At 42.6% G+C, this 15,466-nt stretch overlaps 1 protein-coding gene across 4 annotated transcripts; it reads right to left on the bottom strand.

The window, feature by feature from the left end:
- Window positions 1–1,334: 1,334 nt before the first annotated feature.
- plat (plasminogen activator, tissue) lies at window positions 1,335–15,466 on the bottom strand. 4 transcript variants are annotated; one of them, XR_005075235.1, is made up of 16 exons: window positions 15,317–15,466; window positions 9,915–10,008; window positions 9,215–9,338; window positions 8,853–8,987; window positions 7,446–7,556; window positions 5,893–6,067; window positions 5,097–5,188; window positions 4,824–4,998; window positions 4,639–4,724; window positions 4,487–4,546; window positions 4,175–4,379; window positions 3,949–4,085; window positions 3,453–3,593; window positions 3,150–3,298; window positions 2,003–2,638; window positions 1,335–1,829 (listed from the first exon to the last, which is right to left on the bottom strand). XR_005075235.1 is itself a non-coding variant. In XM_037099238.1 (15 exons), exons 2-15 carry the CDS (start codon window positions 9,975–9,977, stop codon window positions 2,471–2,473), a joined length of 1,740 nt encoding a protein of 579 aa, XP_036955133.1. In that variant the 5' UTR covers window positions 9,978–10,008; window positions 15,317–15,466; the 3' UTR covers window positions 1,335–2,470. The 4 variants fall into 4 exon arrangements, 3 of the variants coding, with proteins under 3 accessions (XP_036955133.1, XP_036955131.1, XP_036955132.1); XM_037099238.1 differs by having other exon boundaries at window positions 1,335–2,638; window positions 9,296–9,338; XM_037099236.1 differs by having other exon boundaries at window positions 1,335–2,638.

The raw sequence follows: 15,466 nt of genomic DNA on the forward strand, positions 1-15,466 counted from the left end.
TAGAGGCATCTCCTTTGTATTTTATCTGCAATCAGAAGTGAAATTAATTGTTAACTTCTGAAACACGTGCAAGCCATCAATGGAGCTTAACAAGTTGTGATTAAGTAGAAAGAATCCACAAACTGCTTCCTGACACATTGCACTTTTAAAACTGTGTGCACCCTCTCACTCAGTTCTCAGTTTATTAGGTAAATCTATGTACACTTCAACAGCACCGCAGGCGACATCCTCCAAACGCATCATACAGTTTAATCAGCACCCCTCTGAAACAGTGTCAACCAAAACTCAACATTATAACCTCCACAGAGGTAGAATTTATTGTACGATTGTTGTGTTTGGCTGCAGTATTTCTTTTAGTTATGTGTGCATAAAATGACAGCAGAGTGTAAGTTTTAATGAAATACAGTATGTTTTCTTTTTGGACACAAGTCACTCCATTATTCATCACCTTATTATGTTCCCACGCTGAATTATTTGTGAAGATTTCAGTTATGTTTCAGTCAGACTTTTAGGTTTCAAGATATCAATTTTTAAGAAATCACAACATTTGACGTGTAGTTCAAGTTTTTATAGATTAAAGTTTGTTTACAGCTGTTGGAGAATACTACTGCATATGTGGGGAAAGTAGCATAAAGTCCTTCGTGGCTCCAGAGGGAGCTGCATTTAATCTGATAAATTGCCTCCAGTGTTGTCAATCAGAGAGTGAGTAGCACAGTGGGACTGAAGAGCAGTCGACTGGTGCAGCATTACATTCCTATAACACTGTTCAACTCATTATGGACAAGTTTTAAACAAATGATCAAAATCAATACAGCTGAACCAGAGATGTCGCCTTCTTTATCCCACACATTCTTCTTCCTTTTCAAAACCTGGTGCCTACATTACCCACAATGCAATTTGGGGGGGGCATCACTGGAGGCAGTTCATCAGATTACATGCGGTGTCCTCTGGAGCCACAAAAGGCCACAAAGAGGGTGTAAACTGTAATCTAAATCTAAATGCTGTAAATTCTTTAAACATTTCCTCAGTTTTATGATCAAATGTAGTTTCCTGATGTTACTTTACGTGAAATGAAACAAAAATGTTATAACAATAAAAACAACATTAATTCGACTGATATGGAGGAACTTCGTCACTTAATTTGACAGGTTTTCCAGCTCAGAGTTTAATCAAGTCATGATTCAGGAATGTGCTTGAAGAAACTTCATTTCACTCAGCGGCTGACAAACTGAGGCTGTTTTAAACTCAGCGATCCCTCAGCCGCTGGACTTAATGAATTTGTCAGTGACTTATTAAAGAGGCCACAACAAGGTCGAAAGCATGACGCACACAAATAATTATTCCAAATAGTATTTATTGGCAAAGGAGTATGCTGCTAGATGTGGTTACAATGACGGTGACAATAAATTATTTAACTACACACACAGCCACAGTACAAAACAGTATAAAATACACATAAATATTAATTTAGTACAAAACATCTAAAAAATCGAGTCACAGAACAACGTGAGTTAGTTAACGAGATGAGCTTTGCAGTCAAAAAGCAGTTGAGTGGACAGAAGCCACCTATGTCATTTTCAATATAAAATCAATATTCAGACAATTTACATGTTATATGCACGCTGGGCTCAACCCAGGTGTCTGCTGGAGAAGTGCTCTGGGGTTTTTTGGCCTTCCTCTATCGTGAAGCTTAAGAAACAGGACACAGGTTTGTTAAACGGAGTGAGTATCTCAGAGTTCCCAGCTGTCAGGGAGTGAAAACTGCCAAAACAAGCAGGATCTGAACCAGCAGACAGGTTTTGTGTTTTGGGTGAAGGTCTGGAACCCCTCTAGACCAGAAAGTAAGCAAATACAGAACATGTTGTATTAAAACTTGTTTAAGTCAACACAACATCACATCTAGAAGATGATTCTGCAACACAATCTTGGCACATGAAAATGCCAGCATTCATATGTGACTTCCTGTAACTGTGCAAAGATGCTTATGTTGAGTGCTACTGACCTGAAGTCCACCACTGAGACTTCTTCAATTAATGAGCTAAAGCCAGAATAGACAGAGCAGAGGAGCACACTGAACCTCCAGTTTGTTGGATGCAAAATTCATAAAAGGCTTTAAAAAAAATAGATTGTGGAAAAAATATATAATCAAGATCAACGTGACCCAAGAGGAGGAAAAGGTGTTGTTCTGTGTTTTTGTCCATAGAAACGTTCGCATTCAGCACAGTACGGAAGAGAAAACTACGTCGAGAACGAAAACTCATGATTGAGTTTCTCTTATGTGCGTGTCTGTACGAGCGGTCCCGCTGGTTTAAAACCTCCATCAGTTTGGATCAACAGATGAACAGAATCATCGGAGTCCTGTGGATCTTTCTGTCTATCTTCTCACCGATACGCACATCTGTGTTTGCTGTTTCACCCACTGTGTCTGTGGGTACGGTCGTCTGACAACGTCTTCCTTGCAGTCTCTACTTTAGACCGGGCTCGCCTTAATTTTGCCATCGATCCAGTCGATGTAATGGGTGACACGGGTGTAGACCCCAGGCTTGTCCTTCCGACCGCACCCATCGCCCCAGCTGATCACACCCATCAGAGTCATCTGGTCCTTGTTTCTGCAGACGAGCGGACCACCAGAGTCTCCCTGTTGGTGGAGAGAAAACATTAGGTTTAGTGTCAATCTCTGTTTTTAAGGGATTTTTAAGGACTGAAGACACATTTTTAGTTTGTTGTCAGGCAGAATTTGGTGGCTCATGTCTATGGGTGAGTACAATTTGAAGTAGATCCAAGTAAAAATCCAGATTTCAATCATACTAAAATATTGGATCTACTTAAAAATATATATATTGTGTTTAATTTTTCAATGAATTAGACTTGATTGAATAAACGGGGACTGTTGGGCCTTGGCGGAGGTATGCACTCTACTCAGCGTCATTCTAGTCCATGAATGTTCTTTCTGAACAGCACTTTGGTCATCTAAAAGAGACAGTTCACCCCAAAGGCTTGTGCTTGTGACGAAACAGGATGTGCAGATTATATGCGTCCTCGTGAACTGTCCCTCTAAACTCTCTCAGCCTCCTCCTCCATCTTCCTTCTCTTAGCCTCCTCCTCCAAACGTTAAAACTTGACTTGACTTGAAAATCACTCGTTCTCACCTTGCAGGCATCGTCCAGTCCTCGGGTGTCACCTGCACACAGCATGTTTGAGGTAACTGGGCGTCCAGACAGCACATCTGGGATGCAGCGCTCTGAGGGCCAGAGGCGAACATAACCTCTCTTAACACGCTCGGAGTACTCTGCAGAAACTGTGGAGAGGGTGTTTAAATTAGTACTTCGAAGCTCACACTGCCCTCTGCTGGTCAGTCAAGTTAGTGTCACCAACTTGTGCGATACATATAGTGCAACAGCAGCCATGCAAAACAATGAGATGCCAGGAATTTAGGTGGGATTTGGGCTTACATTCAGAGTTTTTTCCATAGCCTGAGATCTCACACTCGGTCCAGTCGGGCAGCACCAGCCCACGTTCAGGCAGACACACAGGAAAAACCTCCGGAGAGTTTATAGCACAGATGCCAATGTCCGTCTTTAGCTTCAAAAGGGCTGCAAGTGGAAAGTGACCAGAGGAAAGTCAGGGTAATGCACTGTGAATATGTGGGATGGAGACTGAGGGACGATTAAAAGTTTTAACAAGCTCCTGCTGCCCACTAAAGGTTCCATATCATCACCGCTGGGGCAAAACATGGCTGCCAAAGTGTCCCGTTTAAATTTCATCATTCACTTTAATGAAGCATTGTGTCATCTGGGGGCAACATTTTGACATCTGTGTTTCAAAATACTGTTTTTCTTAAGTTTCTAAAAAAAACTGGACATCCTGATGCTGCCTAGTTTTTAGCAACAACAGAGGTTTACAGAGTATTATGTGCAGAAATGACTGTCTCTTAAAGCGTTTACTCACCAATGTCATTGTCAAATGTTTCTTTGTCAAATTTCTCATGGATCCAGTACTTCTCAACCTTGAAAATCTGCTCGCTGCTTGAACTCTGTTTGCGAAACGTTCTTCCCAAAATCACTTCCAATTTTTCGACTTTATCGCTGGAAAAAGAAATAGGGATTGTGTTTGTGTGCTGCATGGTTAATGATGTATTTTCTGAGTCTGTGTGAAGGACGCTGGTCATTCTTACTTGTCCTCGAAGCAGTGTGCCGCAGACAGGACCCAACAGGAGTCAATGAGGACGCCTCCACATCGGTGAAAGTGTTTCTTGAGACGGGACTGGTACACATTAATGACCGCCTGCCACGGCTGCTCTGTAATGTTGCTCTCTCTGCCCCCGAACATGCGGAACGCCGGCTGATTCAGGGTGTTGTCTAACCGCTGGCCACATGTTGCTGCAGGGAGGACAGGATGGTTAAACAGTTGGTGACGGTCACTAAACGCCAAACACAGGTGAGGAAATGGAAACGGTGGTTTTCACAGGATGTGCAGACGTCCCTACCTCTGTTGTTGGTGGTTGGAGCACGTGGGCCCAAAGTGGTGATGATGGCCGGGCCCCTCGCTAAAAAAAGAGACAGGAGGTGTGAGCAGTCTGATAGCACATAGTCACAATGTTACTTCTATGCTCCAATCCATGATTATAAAGCAACTCACAGCATCGAGGAATGTCACACAGCTCCCAGGTCAGCTGCATGTTCTTGTAGGTGTGACACCATGGGCCTTCATCACCATCCGGATTCCTGTTAGATAGGAAGGACGAAGAAGCACAATGAAAACCTGAGTTATCCTGATCATTCTGCATGTTTGTGTTACCATAATGTGTGTACCGGTGTGTCTACCTGCAGAAGCTGTGGCTGCCCAGCCCCTGCTCCAATGCATCAGATCTCCAAGCGTTGTAGAGTTTGCGCTTAAGAACAGGGGTGTCCCACGGGAGACAGCGTGAGCCGCTCTTGGTGACGGATGTCGTGCCTCTGTAAGACTGACCGGAGGCCTGCGCGCATTCTTGGTTCTTATCTGTTCAAACGCGCACAGAGAAACAAAAGCGTTAAAGCATTTCAACATTTAATTGTCAGTATTTTAACTTCCAGCTTTTATTTTTTTCAAAGCTGTACCTTCTGGACATTTGGGCAGGTTACAGAATTCCCAGACGATCTGAGTGCCTCTATAGATGTAACACCAAGGAGTGCTGTCATTGTCAGGGTTCCTGAGGTGGTAAAGAACAGCAGGGACAATGAATAAACATGTTCGTTTATACACATCCCAACAAGGTTCTTTGCATGATTACACAGATTACACAGACATCATCAAATCAACCAAGTTAATTCTTGCATCTTTTTTGTTTTGTTTTTTCACTAATTCAGCTGCCAATCCAGACGCTAGAACCATTTTAATTCCCGCTATATTTACATACAAGTCTATTTCCACCTACTCTCCGTCAGATCATCTTTTAAGCCTTCTTACTCATGGTGCTTTTTGCCTTTTTTCCTGGACACTCGCTTGCTTTTTTACACTCCTTGGACTTAGTCCCCCCCCGTTTCCGTTTCCTCCATGTTTGACCCAGTAAACGCTTTAACCCTCCTGTCTCGTCTGTGAGTCATGCTTTCGGCAAACCGAGCCATTCCAAAGAAGGTACACTAGTTTGTTGCTGAACTTGCAGCGTTATGAGGAAAATCTGCAATATGGGATCTACAATATGATTTCTTGTTACAATCAAAATATTGAAGTACCCATATCATCAGCTCTTCTCTCTCCTCGGCTTTTGTGCCGGCTAACTTTGCGGCTGCAACCAAATTGAACCAATCGTTGTGAGGATAGCTGCAGGCATCTGACTGGCCAATGTATCCAGGGCTCCATCTGTCAAATGTTTTCACATGCTCCACCACTGAACACATTACTCTGCTCACATACCTGCAGAAGTTGTGATTGCCCAGTCCAAGACTGTTGGCGTCCACTTTCCGAGCCGTGAACCTCCTTCCTCTCAGAGACGTAGAGTTCCAGTTGATGCACTCTGCCCCCGAATTGCTGATACTCCACGTGCCGCGGTAGCCTTCGCCTTGCCCGACTACACACTGCTCATTGGTGTCTGTTGGACAAACAGATATTGTGTCACTCACATATATATGAGACTGATATCACTCTAATAACTGACCGAATTCATTCATTCTGACAAAATAAATCATGTTTATTGGATTTGGAAAAACTTGAAAACACTGTTATTTCTTATGTAAGACATTAAACTTGTGACCTAATGACATTTATATGGTATTTTTCCAATTAGTGGTTTATAAGAACGGCCAAACATAAACTATAATAATTGTAAATACAATCAGATTTATTGAGTCTGGCCATTGTAAGTCATTACTCTCTCGCTGAAATCGCTTGGCTGTGACCACTGAGGGTTTGCATAATTATCCCACTGAGAGGGCGGGTGTCCCTAACGACTCAAAAAGGCGGCCGCAGAAACAAAAACATTCATACTCCAGAACGTCTTTCCATGGTTTATGATCCTCTTTTCTTCTGTCCAAACCACAGACCCATGACACCTCCTGTTTGAGTCACATGGTCAGACTGTGACTTTATCTAGAGTCATTAACGAGTGCGTAGAACGTTTTAATCAGCTGACAAAACCAGAGTTATTGTTGCTATAAACTGGCAACAGACTGCTTCAGTGTATCATTATGAAGGGAATGTTGATTGCACAATATAATGGCTGTGGAATAATAAAAACCATTGGCGTTTACACTGGTTCCCTATAAACCTCGCTTTCAGTGTACGATTTCATCTGCCATGCCATCATCGGGCATGTGGTCACCCAGGAAAATTCACTGCTGATCCACTTCTATTACAGACGGAATGAGAGAATAAACTCTGATTCTGAGGAAGGCAGAAAAAACCCAGTTGCCTGTGTGACAGCGGCGGCAACATGACGATAACACTTGGAAACATTTGGGGGGGGAAGCTGACTGTTGCTACTTTAAGGTAAATTCTAAGGTAATATCTTATCCTATCTCGGGGATCAGACTACATATGATGTTGATAAATCGAGAAAATAGATGGCAGGTTAAAATTGTCGTACACTGAATCAAATTCACAGTATGTAATTTCTGCTACTAAGTGTCTCAATCAAAACAAGAGATGTAGCTTGATGACGTTGTGAAGAAGCTTGGGAGGAGTTGTTTCCCGTTGTTCAAAAGCCACCATTGTCGATTGAATCTATCTGACCTGACTCAGGTTCACAGACGAGGTGGTGTTCTCAAGTTGTATGTTACGTTTATCCATACGCACAACTTCCTTCCCCTCTCTCTGACATCTTATCTGGTGTTTACCCAGAAGTTATAGCGACAAGGGGACCAAAAGAAAGGCACCATTATGATGTTCTTTCTGGGTTCAATCATAATTGGAAACAACGTCTGTTTTTTAGACATTTTGGCGTGTGATTAAAGAAGTTGTTGAATACTTACTGATCTCACACTGAGACCCACTGAAGCCGGGGGGACACTGACAGATGTAGTCTGAAGTGTACACCGCCTCCTTACAGGTCCCTCCGTTATAGCACTGAGACACGTAGCAGTCTGGGAGGGGTAGACAGAGAGACGGTTAGTAAGTCATTCGTCATCCAGCTCTAATCCAGTGCACAAACAACCTGAATGTGACTGATTGGCCACAACTACTTGCATACACAGATAATCCAATCTGTGGGTTTGGCCTTATGTGTCACGTTTGACCTACAAACACTGAGTATGCAGACGTCCTCTTACGTTCTAGACATATATACTTACATACTCCATAGCTACACTTTTAAAATATCATGTACCATCAAGGGTTTCTTTTTGGAGCAGAAACTGGTTTTAAGCCATCACCAGTCTGGTTTGTCATTTATTATTTCAACATTTCCTAAAGGCTGGCGTTCAGAATAACAGCACCCCACTCGCTCCCAGTGTTATGAGCTCACGCAGACCAAAAATGTGGTTGTAATTTGTCTGAGGGAGGAGCAGTCGTGCTTCACAGGATTCGTCAATGGGGGTGAAAGTGCGCACGAGGGCTCCTCTGGCAGGGGTACTTCAAACAATCTGAGACTAAACTACGCCTGCTTCAAAAACACAGAAACCCAACGGCTCTTCATTTGGATGCACTGAAATAACAGGGATGTTGGACACATGAGCGAGGCAAGCCAACAGAAAATAATCATCTGAGGTTGTGAGAGCAAGTTAGAGGTAAAAATGTCATCGGGAAAGACAGAAAGGTCAGCAAGGCCAGGCAAGCAGACCGATGGACAAATGAACAAACAGAAGATTATATTTTAAAGGAGACATGTTTTGCTTTTCTGTTTTTTTCCCTTTCCTGAAGGGTTTTATATATCAGTTTTGTGAATGTAACAGATCTTAGTAGTTAAAAAGGTCTAAATCAGCAACAACAGAAGCTCCTCCCTCCCACAGATCACTCCTCCTGAAACGTCTTTAATTCTGTGACGTTGTGACATCACACTACATCAACATGTCACACATTTGCATAGTTTATGCCTAAAAGCTAGTTTGGCACATAATTATTATTGTAGCACAGCTGCTCTGTTGTTTTTAGTGGTGCTGGTTCAGGTGTGTGCAAGCTGATCAATCAGAGCAGACTAGCTGTTCAGGAGGGGGGGGGGGGTTTAAAGAGACAGCAGCTAAAACAGATCGATTCAGACACAGGGGGAATTCAGAGCTGCAGAGAGCTGAGAAAACGTATGTATTTTTCCAGCATTAAAGCATGTAAACCTATTCTAGAAGTAAACCCAAAATAAAATCATTCATATTGAAAATGAAAAGAATATGTCTCCTTTAAAAAAGTCCACACGTGTTTGTGTGTGTATGCATCCGAGTCACACTCACTGATGACGGGCACAATATGACAACGCTCTCGTCCTCTTGATGCACAATGGCAATACTCCACACGCTGTCCCCTCCACTGCAGCCAAGTGTCCCCAAAACTACGCACTGCTGATGTCTCACTATCCGTACAATGTACTAAGAAAACAAACACACACAAACATACAAACACAGATAATAAGTACACAGCCAAAACACACAAAATATGATCGTGCAGGTAAAAGCAGGAACAATTATAAAGGTACAAAAGCAGAGAGGAACACAAACACGTGAATGACAGCAGTGAATTAAAAGAATGTGAAGGTGATGATGGTGGTGGTGATGGTGTGAAGAGGAAAGACAAACAGAAGTGTGATGGGGCTCACAGGACGTTTCAAAGGAAGGTGAAGACTTCTGGACATGAATTATCAAAAGCGTCCGTCTAGCTGGCTGCCTGTCAGGCTCACCTCTATAAAAACGAGTCCCTCTCTTAGTGCGGAGCAGCTCCACCTGCAACAGGAAAAGAGACATTAAACACAGAGCAGCGGTGCATGGGAACTGGTTGCATGGCATTGGGTTTTAACCCAGGCAGACAGTGTTTTTTTTTTTCGTTTCTTTGGAATACTGGGAAAATAAACTTGCAGAGACTGGGAACTTTCTTCAAATACACTGGGAAAACCAATCGCCTTTTAGCTGCTGAGAGGTTTTTAGTCTAACATAAGTTGTGGTACAATGTAGTGCTCAAATAACCCAGAGATTTGAGTAAGAACACCAGGACAACAGACAGTACATAAGCTGAATTTTTTCAAAATCACAGTTAAAATAAGAAACAGACCACATATTCAGTCTGTTTAAAGTAATGAAGTAGCTTAATTGCAACTTAATTGACTCAGAGTTCAAAACTGCATCACCATGCGACAAAAACACAATACAAAAAAAAAAAGAAACACGCTTTGACAAAAAGATTTTAAATGGATTAAGAAAAGCCCTTGTTATGTACGTATGATTTGTAGTTAATGTGCTGAAACATATAAAAAAAAAAAAAATCACTTGTTGGTCCTGGCATGAAAATGAGGCAATACTCACATTTTCCGCTAGGCAGCAGCAGAGAGCAGACAGGAGCACAAGTAATCCAAGTGGTCTGGTCATGGCGACTCAAGTGGTTTTTAACTCAAGTGGTCTGAAAGAAGAGTATAAATAGATATTAAAAATACTGACAGAAGACTTTGCAGGTTAAAGCAGTTTAATATGGAGGAATGAAGTTGAAAAAAATCAAAAACAAATAAAGAAGTATATAAATAGCTTGATAAATCATGTGTTATTCCATTACATACACCAAAAATAACGTTGAAAATAAATGTATGCATTAATGCATTTAGCAAATGTGCTATTTATTCACTTTCCCATTATTTTTTTTTAATCAATCTAGTCATAACATCTATCTCTTTATTTCTGTATCAATTTCTGTGTTTATTCCTGTTAGATGGACAAATGTTAGGCACTGATACCTGAAGGAGCTGTGTGTGCGCAGGGCACCTCTTTACGTATTGTATCCTCCTTTTTTGTATGCCCCCAAATACTAATATTAACTATCAATACTGATAAAACCTTCAACGAACAGAAGAAACTCACCTCTGTTCCTAAAGAGCAAGAGGTACAGCACAGTAAGGTGATTGAGTGACTTGTGTGTAAATCTTTTGTCAAGAGTCTTTATCTAAACTGAACCAACAATGGCAGGACAATGATGGACACTGGTCGCCGACTACTGTTTCTCTGTCCAGCTTCCTTCCTCCATCCCTACGCCTGCTACTGCGGGACATGACTACAGAGGAAAGGGTGGGCGAGGAGGAGTTCTTGTGGGAAGTCAGAGGTCATTACTAGTTTCTTGAAGTTGACTCCTTGACTCAGACGGGAAGTTTTAACAGCTTGTGCGGGACGGATTGATAGGGTAAATGAGTTCAGCTAATTTGTGTTGTATAGCATGTTGTTGTTTTCCTGCTTCAGCCCATTTCCCTTTTATCATAATTCATCCATAACGTCCCCACTGGGAATAAACAGGAAGCAGATTAGCTTCAATTTATGCAAAAAATAGACACAGGCCACTGCATCAAACAGCCCAATCTGGACAGTCCCCTGGAGCGATGAAAGGCAGCACGCACAGCAGAAAGTTTCTGCACCATACTGACAACATTCCTTCTCTAACAGAGCAAAGCAGCAGCTGTGGGAGGATGAAGTGACTCAGGACACTAAAAGGGAAGGAAACAGAAGGGGAACCTAGAGCAAGACAAAAACAACTAAAGTCACATTTCCCTTTTATACTTCCAGAAAAAAGGATGCTTAATATCAGACTTGTTCCTCTTCTCTGTTTTAAAGGAGTGAAATTAGACAGAAAAGACAAGCGGCATGGAGAGGAGCGTCTGTTGTTTCTCAAGGGTGAGTAAACATGAGTCACAGAATAAAGGAGGGGTTGAGTGGAAGACGGAGGAGAGACGATAAGAGGAATGGGAGGACACAGAGAAGAAAGAAAGTTGCACACAAGGAGGGCTAAAAAAAACAAAAGGGGAATTTAAATTTTCTGTAAAAACAACTTCTTCTACAGACACACGCATGCAAAGAGCCACACATACGAGAACGATGTGCATACATTCAAACCCCCCCTCTGTCTGCTGCTTCTCCACTGATTCACCTTCTGTGGTTGACTGGGCTAATATAAAAACAGCACTGTGTTTTCATATATCAGTGAGGTAAACGAACCATGCTGGTAAAACCACAGACACACACGCAGACATCTCGGACACAAAGTGCTCAGGAACGTGGAGCTAATCAACACACTGAAACACAAAGATTTACGGCTGGTTCTGCTCATTGTTCATTGTCCAGTGTAAGACTCCCCCCTCAGGACTTTGACTTTTCACAAAGGACATGCAGTCTCACACTCACCGTTTAGAGGACAGGTCCCTTGAAAGCTATCCTTGCCTCAAACAAATGTAAACCCCGTTGACCTGTGCTTTTTACCCCCCAGCCGAGCCTCCCAGGCGGGCTGACAACAACACACTAGCTTCCTTTTTGTTTCCTTTGTGCAGCTGTTCAGCTCCGTTCACTCGTCCCGGCCCTGTCAGCTAAAAACATGTGTTTCCTGCTATAACACTGCCAATACTGGCCCCATGCACTTCGGAAACGTGAGCACATATCAGAACACACACACACGAAAACACACATCAGTTATGAACACATGGGTATCCCACCCTTTTTTAATGTCTGTGGTGTCTGACATGCTGAGGCCCTGTTGGGGCGGCATCAGCGCTGCTCATTTGGACAATCCCACAATGCAACTGGCCTGAGTTTTAGCTGTTTCTGTGGTCTCTCTTAGAACATTTAATGCACATAAGCAGACATAAACAACATAAAAATCTACATGAAAAGACTAATTTACATGATACAATGTAAAACTGTGGTTAGTTAGACTCTCTTAAAGGAGACATATCCTCATTTTCAGGTTCCTCATTTTATTTTGGGTTACTTCTTGAATATGTTTACATGCTTCAGTGCCCTGATTGGTCAGCTCACACACACCTGAGCCACAACAGAGTAGCCATGCTAAATCGATTATTGCGTGCCAAACTAGGCTCTAGGTGTCAATCATTCAAATGTGTAACGTGGTGACATACTGTGATGTCATGAAGTCACAGACTTAACGAAGGCAGGACATCGGAGTTCCCCCTGGCACCCATAGCGTTAAAGCATTTGTCTGTTACACCCAATCAGTTTGTGGTTCAAACATGTACAACCAAGTATGCAGCCTGAGGAGAGTGTGGTTCCCCTAGTAGGTCAAATATGAATGGAAGAAATGAAAATATCTCAGGAGCAGCAGCAGCAGCCAGACTGTGACTCAGCAGCAGCTTTGTAAGAGCCGTTTCAAGATGCACCGCTTTTAGTCAAGCAAACACATGCAAGAGACGATAAGACAGACACTCAAAAAGACTCTCACACACGGTTCATGTCCAGTGTTATGTGCTTCCTATTACTGAGCAGTTTGTGTATATTTAAAGGAGCTCGTCTCAAGTGCTGACCACATCTTTGCGGTGACTTTGACGGACCACTAGCGAGGATGTGTAATGATGATGGTGCGCTGAGGTTGTAACGGTTGGAAGTGAGACATTTTTGTCTTCCCGTAACGAGGCCGAAATGTCAAAGTCTTAAAAGTCCGAAAAGGTGAGAACGGATAAACGGCATGCAGGAAAAATATTTGCATCTGAATGTGAAGTTCAAATTCTGGACCCCTGTGCACTTTTCCTCCCTCTCTTCCACGAAGATGTCAGAACTGACATCTTTCTAGTGAGGATTGTGAGAATTTTACGGACTAATTTTCTTTGGCTAAGAGTATTTCTTAGTGAGCTCAACATTTGTATTGTAAACACGAGTCCTATTCTCCTGTCACAGTAGACCGGCGGCGCACATTTCAAATAAATCTGAATCTCACAACTGGTTTGACCTGCTCAGCTTTCACATTAGCTTCGGTTGAGGCATTGTTCCTCCAGTTATGACGTTTGTATGTTTGCTGATGATGTGTCATGGCATGCAATGTCATGTCCGTAAGCTACTTAGCAGGCTTTATGCATTCTTTACCAGGGGGTTTTCAGGCAAGCTTCAATAAACCAGCTGTGATCCAAAGAACAGAGGGCTGCATTGTTGCCTCTCTGCTCCCCTCTGTGCATGGGAGCCTTGAACTCCTTATCAAAAAGAAACAAAGACTCAGGGGAGAAAGATCAGGTGTTGACGTTAGAAATGGAACTGAGCAGATAATGGGGTGTGGGAAAGCTATAGGGAACGGGATGAAAGAAAAGAGAGAAAGGGGGAGAGCGGAGAGGAGGAAGGAGATGAAATCAAATCCCAGAGGTCAGCAGAAAGACTGTGACTAGTCCTGAGTCATCCCTGCTTCCAGGACTGTACAGGCACAGATGGAGGATTGGATACAGATGGAGGCATTGATCGGATTTTGAACATGTATCGAGGTCATTAGATGAAGATGCAATTCAAAAATGTAGTCAGAGAAGAAGAGCAGCGATGTGACAGAGGGGGTTTTTGTCCAGATTCAATTGTAAGCTGCAGCCTTTCTCTTGAGGGATTCAAGCTCTGGTCATCGTTCCCACAGTCTGATCCAGCTCTATCCTCTGTCTGACCTACTCTTAACTTACAGCTTTAAAACACAGGGCCCGCTGATCCCGTGAGTCACAGGCATCAGTGTGAGGCACACACAACACTGACCTCGCTGCCGGGAATACAGTTAATGGATACAAACTCTACTTTCTCAGTGTGATGGAGAGTATCAACTCTGACGGATGCTGGGCAGGAGGATTCCCAAAGCACCAGCTCAGCCTCAAATCCAGCTCATGGCCCTGATAAAAAGGCTGCATGACAGTGACCCTGTGCAAGGTTTTGGCACGGAGCGGCACGCATGCACACTCAGAGAATACACAGTATCGTTGCGGGGACATTCCTCGATAACAAACATACACCTCGTCCAGCAGCGGAGCACAATATCACCATGTCTTAAAACAACTGTAACATTATGATTTCCGTGTTGGCAAAAAGATTTGAAGTGACATTGAACACACGAGTGACTCATTTCTGAGAGTTTTTTTTTTGTTTTGTTTTTTTTAAAATAAAAAGCTGATACTGTCAGAGAACTTGCGTGGTTGTACTCTGATCAGATTGAACGGGTGGATGTGGAAGTAAAGAGCTGCTGAGGTCTGAGTGAGAAAGCCTTTGGATGCAAACTAACATCACCATAATCACCACATTATCCATATATACTCTTTGAGTCACCTTCAATCAATTTTTATTTACACTCAGAGTACTATGCATGTATAGAAGTGTACTCTACATGGTTTCTGATCTTTAGCCTGTGAGAGAATAATGATCTAATCAACTTTTAAGGGGCACTATGACCTATTGGAGAAGAAATTCAAGCTCATAATTTTGACATTTACCATTATAATGAGGCAATAATACAAACTCATAAGTACTCATTATGAATTAATTATTAAGTTGCTCTCAGTGGAAAATAACGTCCCCAGAGCACTGTTTGAACCTAGAAAGGTGGCAGGGTCCGCCAACTAGAAGTAAAACAATGTCACGTGTTGTCAGTTAACTCGCTCATGAAAACATATGATCTATATGATATCTGAAATGTATGTTCCCCAAAACTACATAGCGCTCCTTTAAGAAGAGGCTAATAGTAGAAATAATGTAAATATGCTTCGTCAAATGCAACCGAGCCAATCAGATGTAGACTAACAGATGCATGCAGAATGTTTAAGACGGCTCCAAAAACTGAGCTCCACATCAGATGAAACTGAGGTCATACAGGCGGGATTCAACACTACAAGCAGATGTTATATTAGCAGAAAACATCCTGCTGCATACTACGCACAGATGTGCAGCATCTGCGCTTAAAAACAGAATGCGATCAAATTAAAATCTCTTACCGAGTTTAAAATCGTCTGAATAACTTCTGAGCGTCTCTGCAGCGGTTGTGTCGGCGTCCTTATGGTTTGTCGCTCGGACTGAGCCGGTTTCTCTCTCTTATGCTCTCCGGCTTTTATCCCTTCAGTCCCGCCGGTGAGTGAAGGGGGAGG

Source organism: Acanthopagrus latus, chromosome 5, assembly GCF_904848185.1.
Source record: "Acanthopagrus latus isolate v.2019 chromosome 5, fAcaLat1.1, whole genome shotgun sequence".
Classification (NCBI taxonomy): Eukaryota; Metazoa; Chordata; class Actinopteri; order Spariformes; family Sparidae; genus Acanthopagrus; species Acanthopagrus latus.

Bases quoted from the DNA above. Each gene is read 5' to 3' on its own strand.
- plat (XM_037099236.1), bottom strand. From the start codon at position 9,977: ATGACCAGACCACTTGGATTACTTGTGCTCCTGTCTGCTCTCTGCTGC. The intron at 9,339-9,914 runs GTGAGTATTGCC...TTCCTGTTGCAG, and splicing joins GCTGCTGCCTAGCGGAAAAT to GTGGAGCTGCTCCGCACTAA. The intron at 5,189-5,892 runs GTATGTGAGCAG...TTACCACCTCAG, and splicing joins GGCAATCACAACTTCTGCAG to GAACCCTGACAATGACAGCA.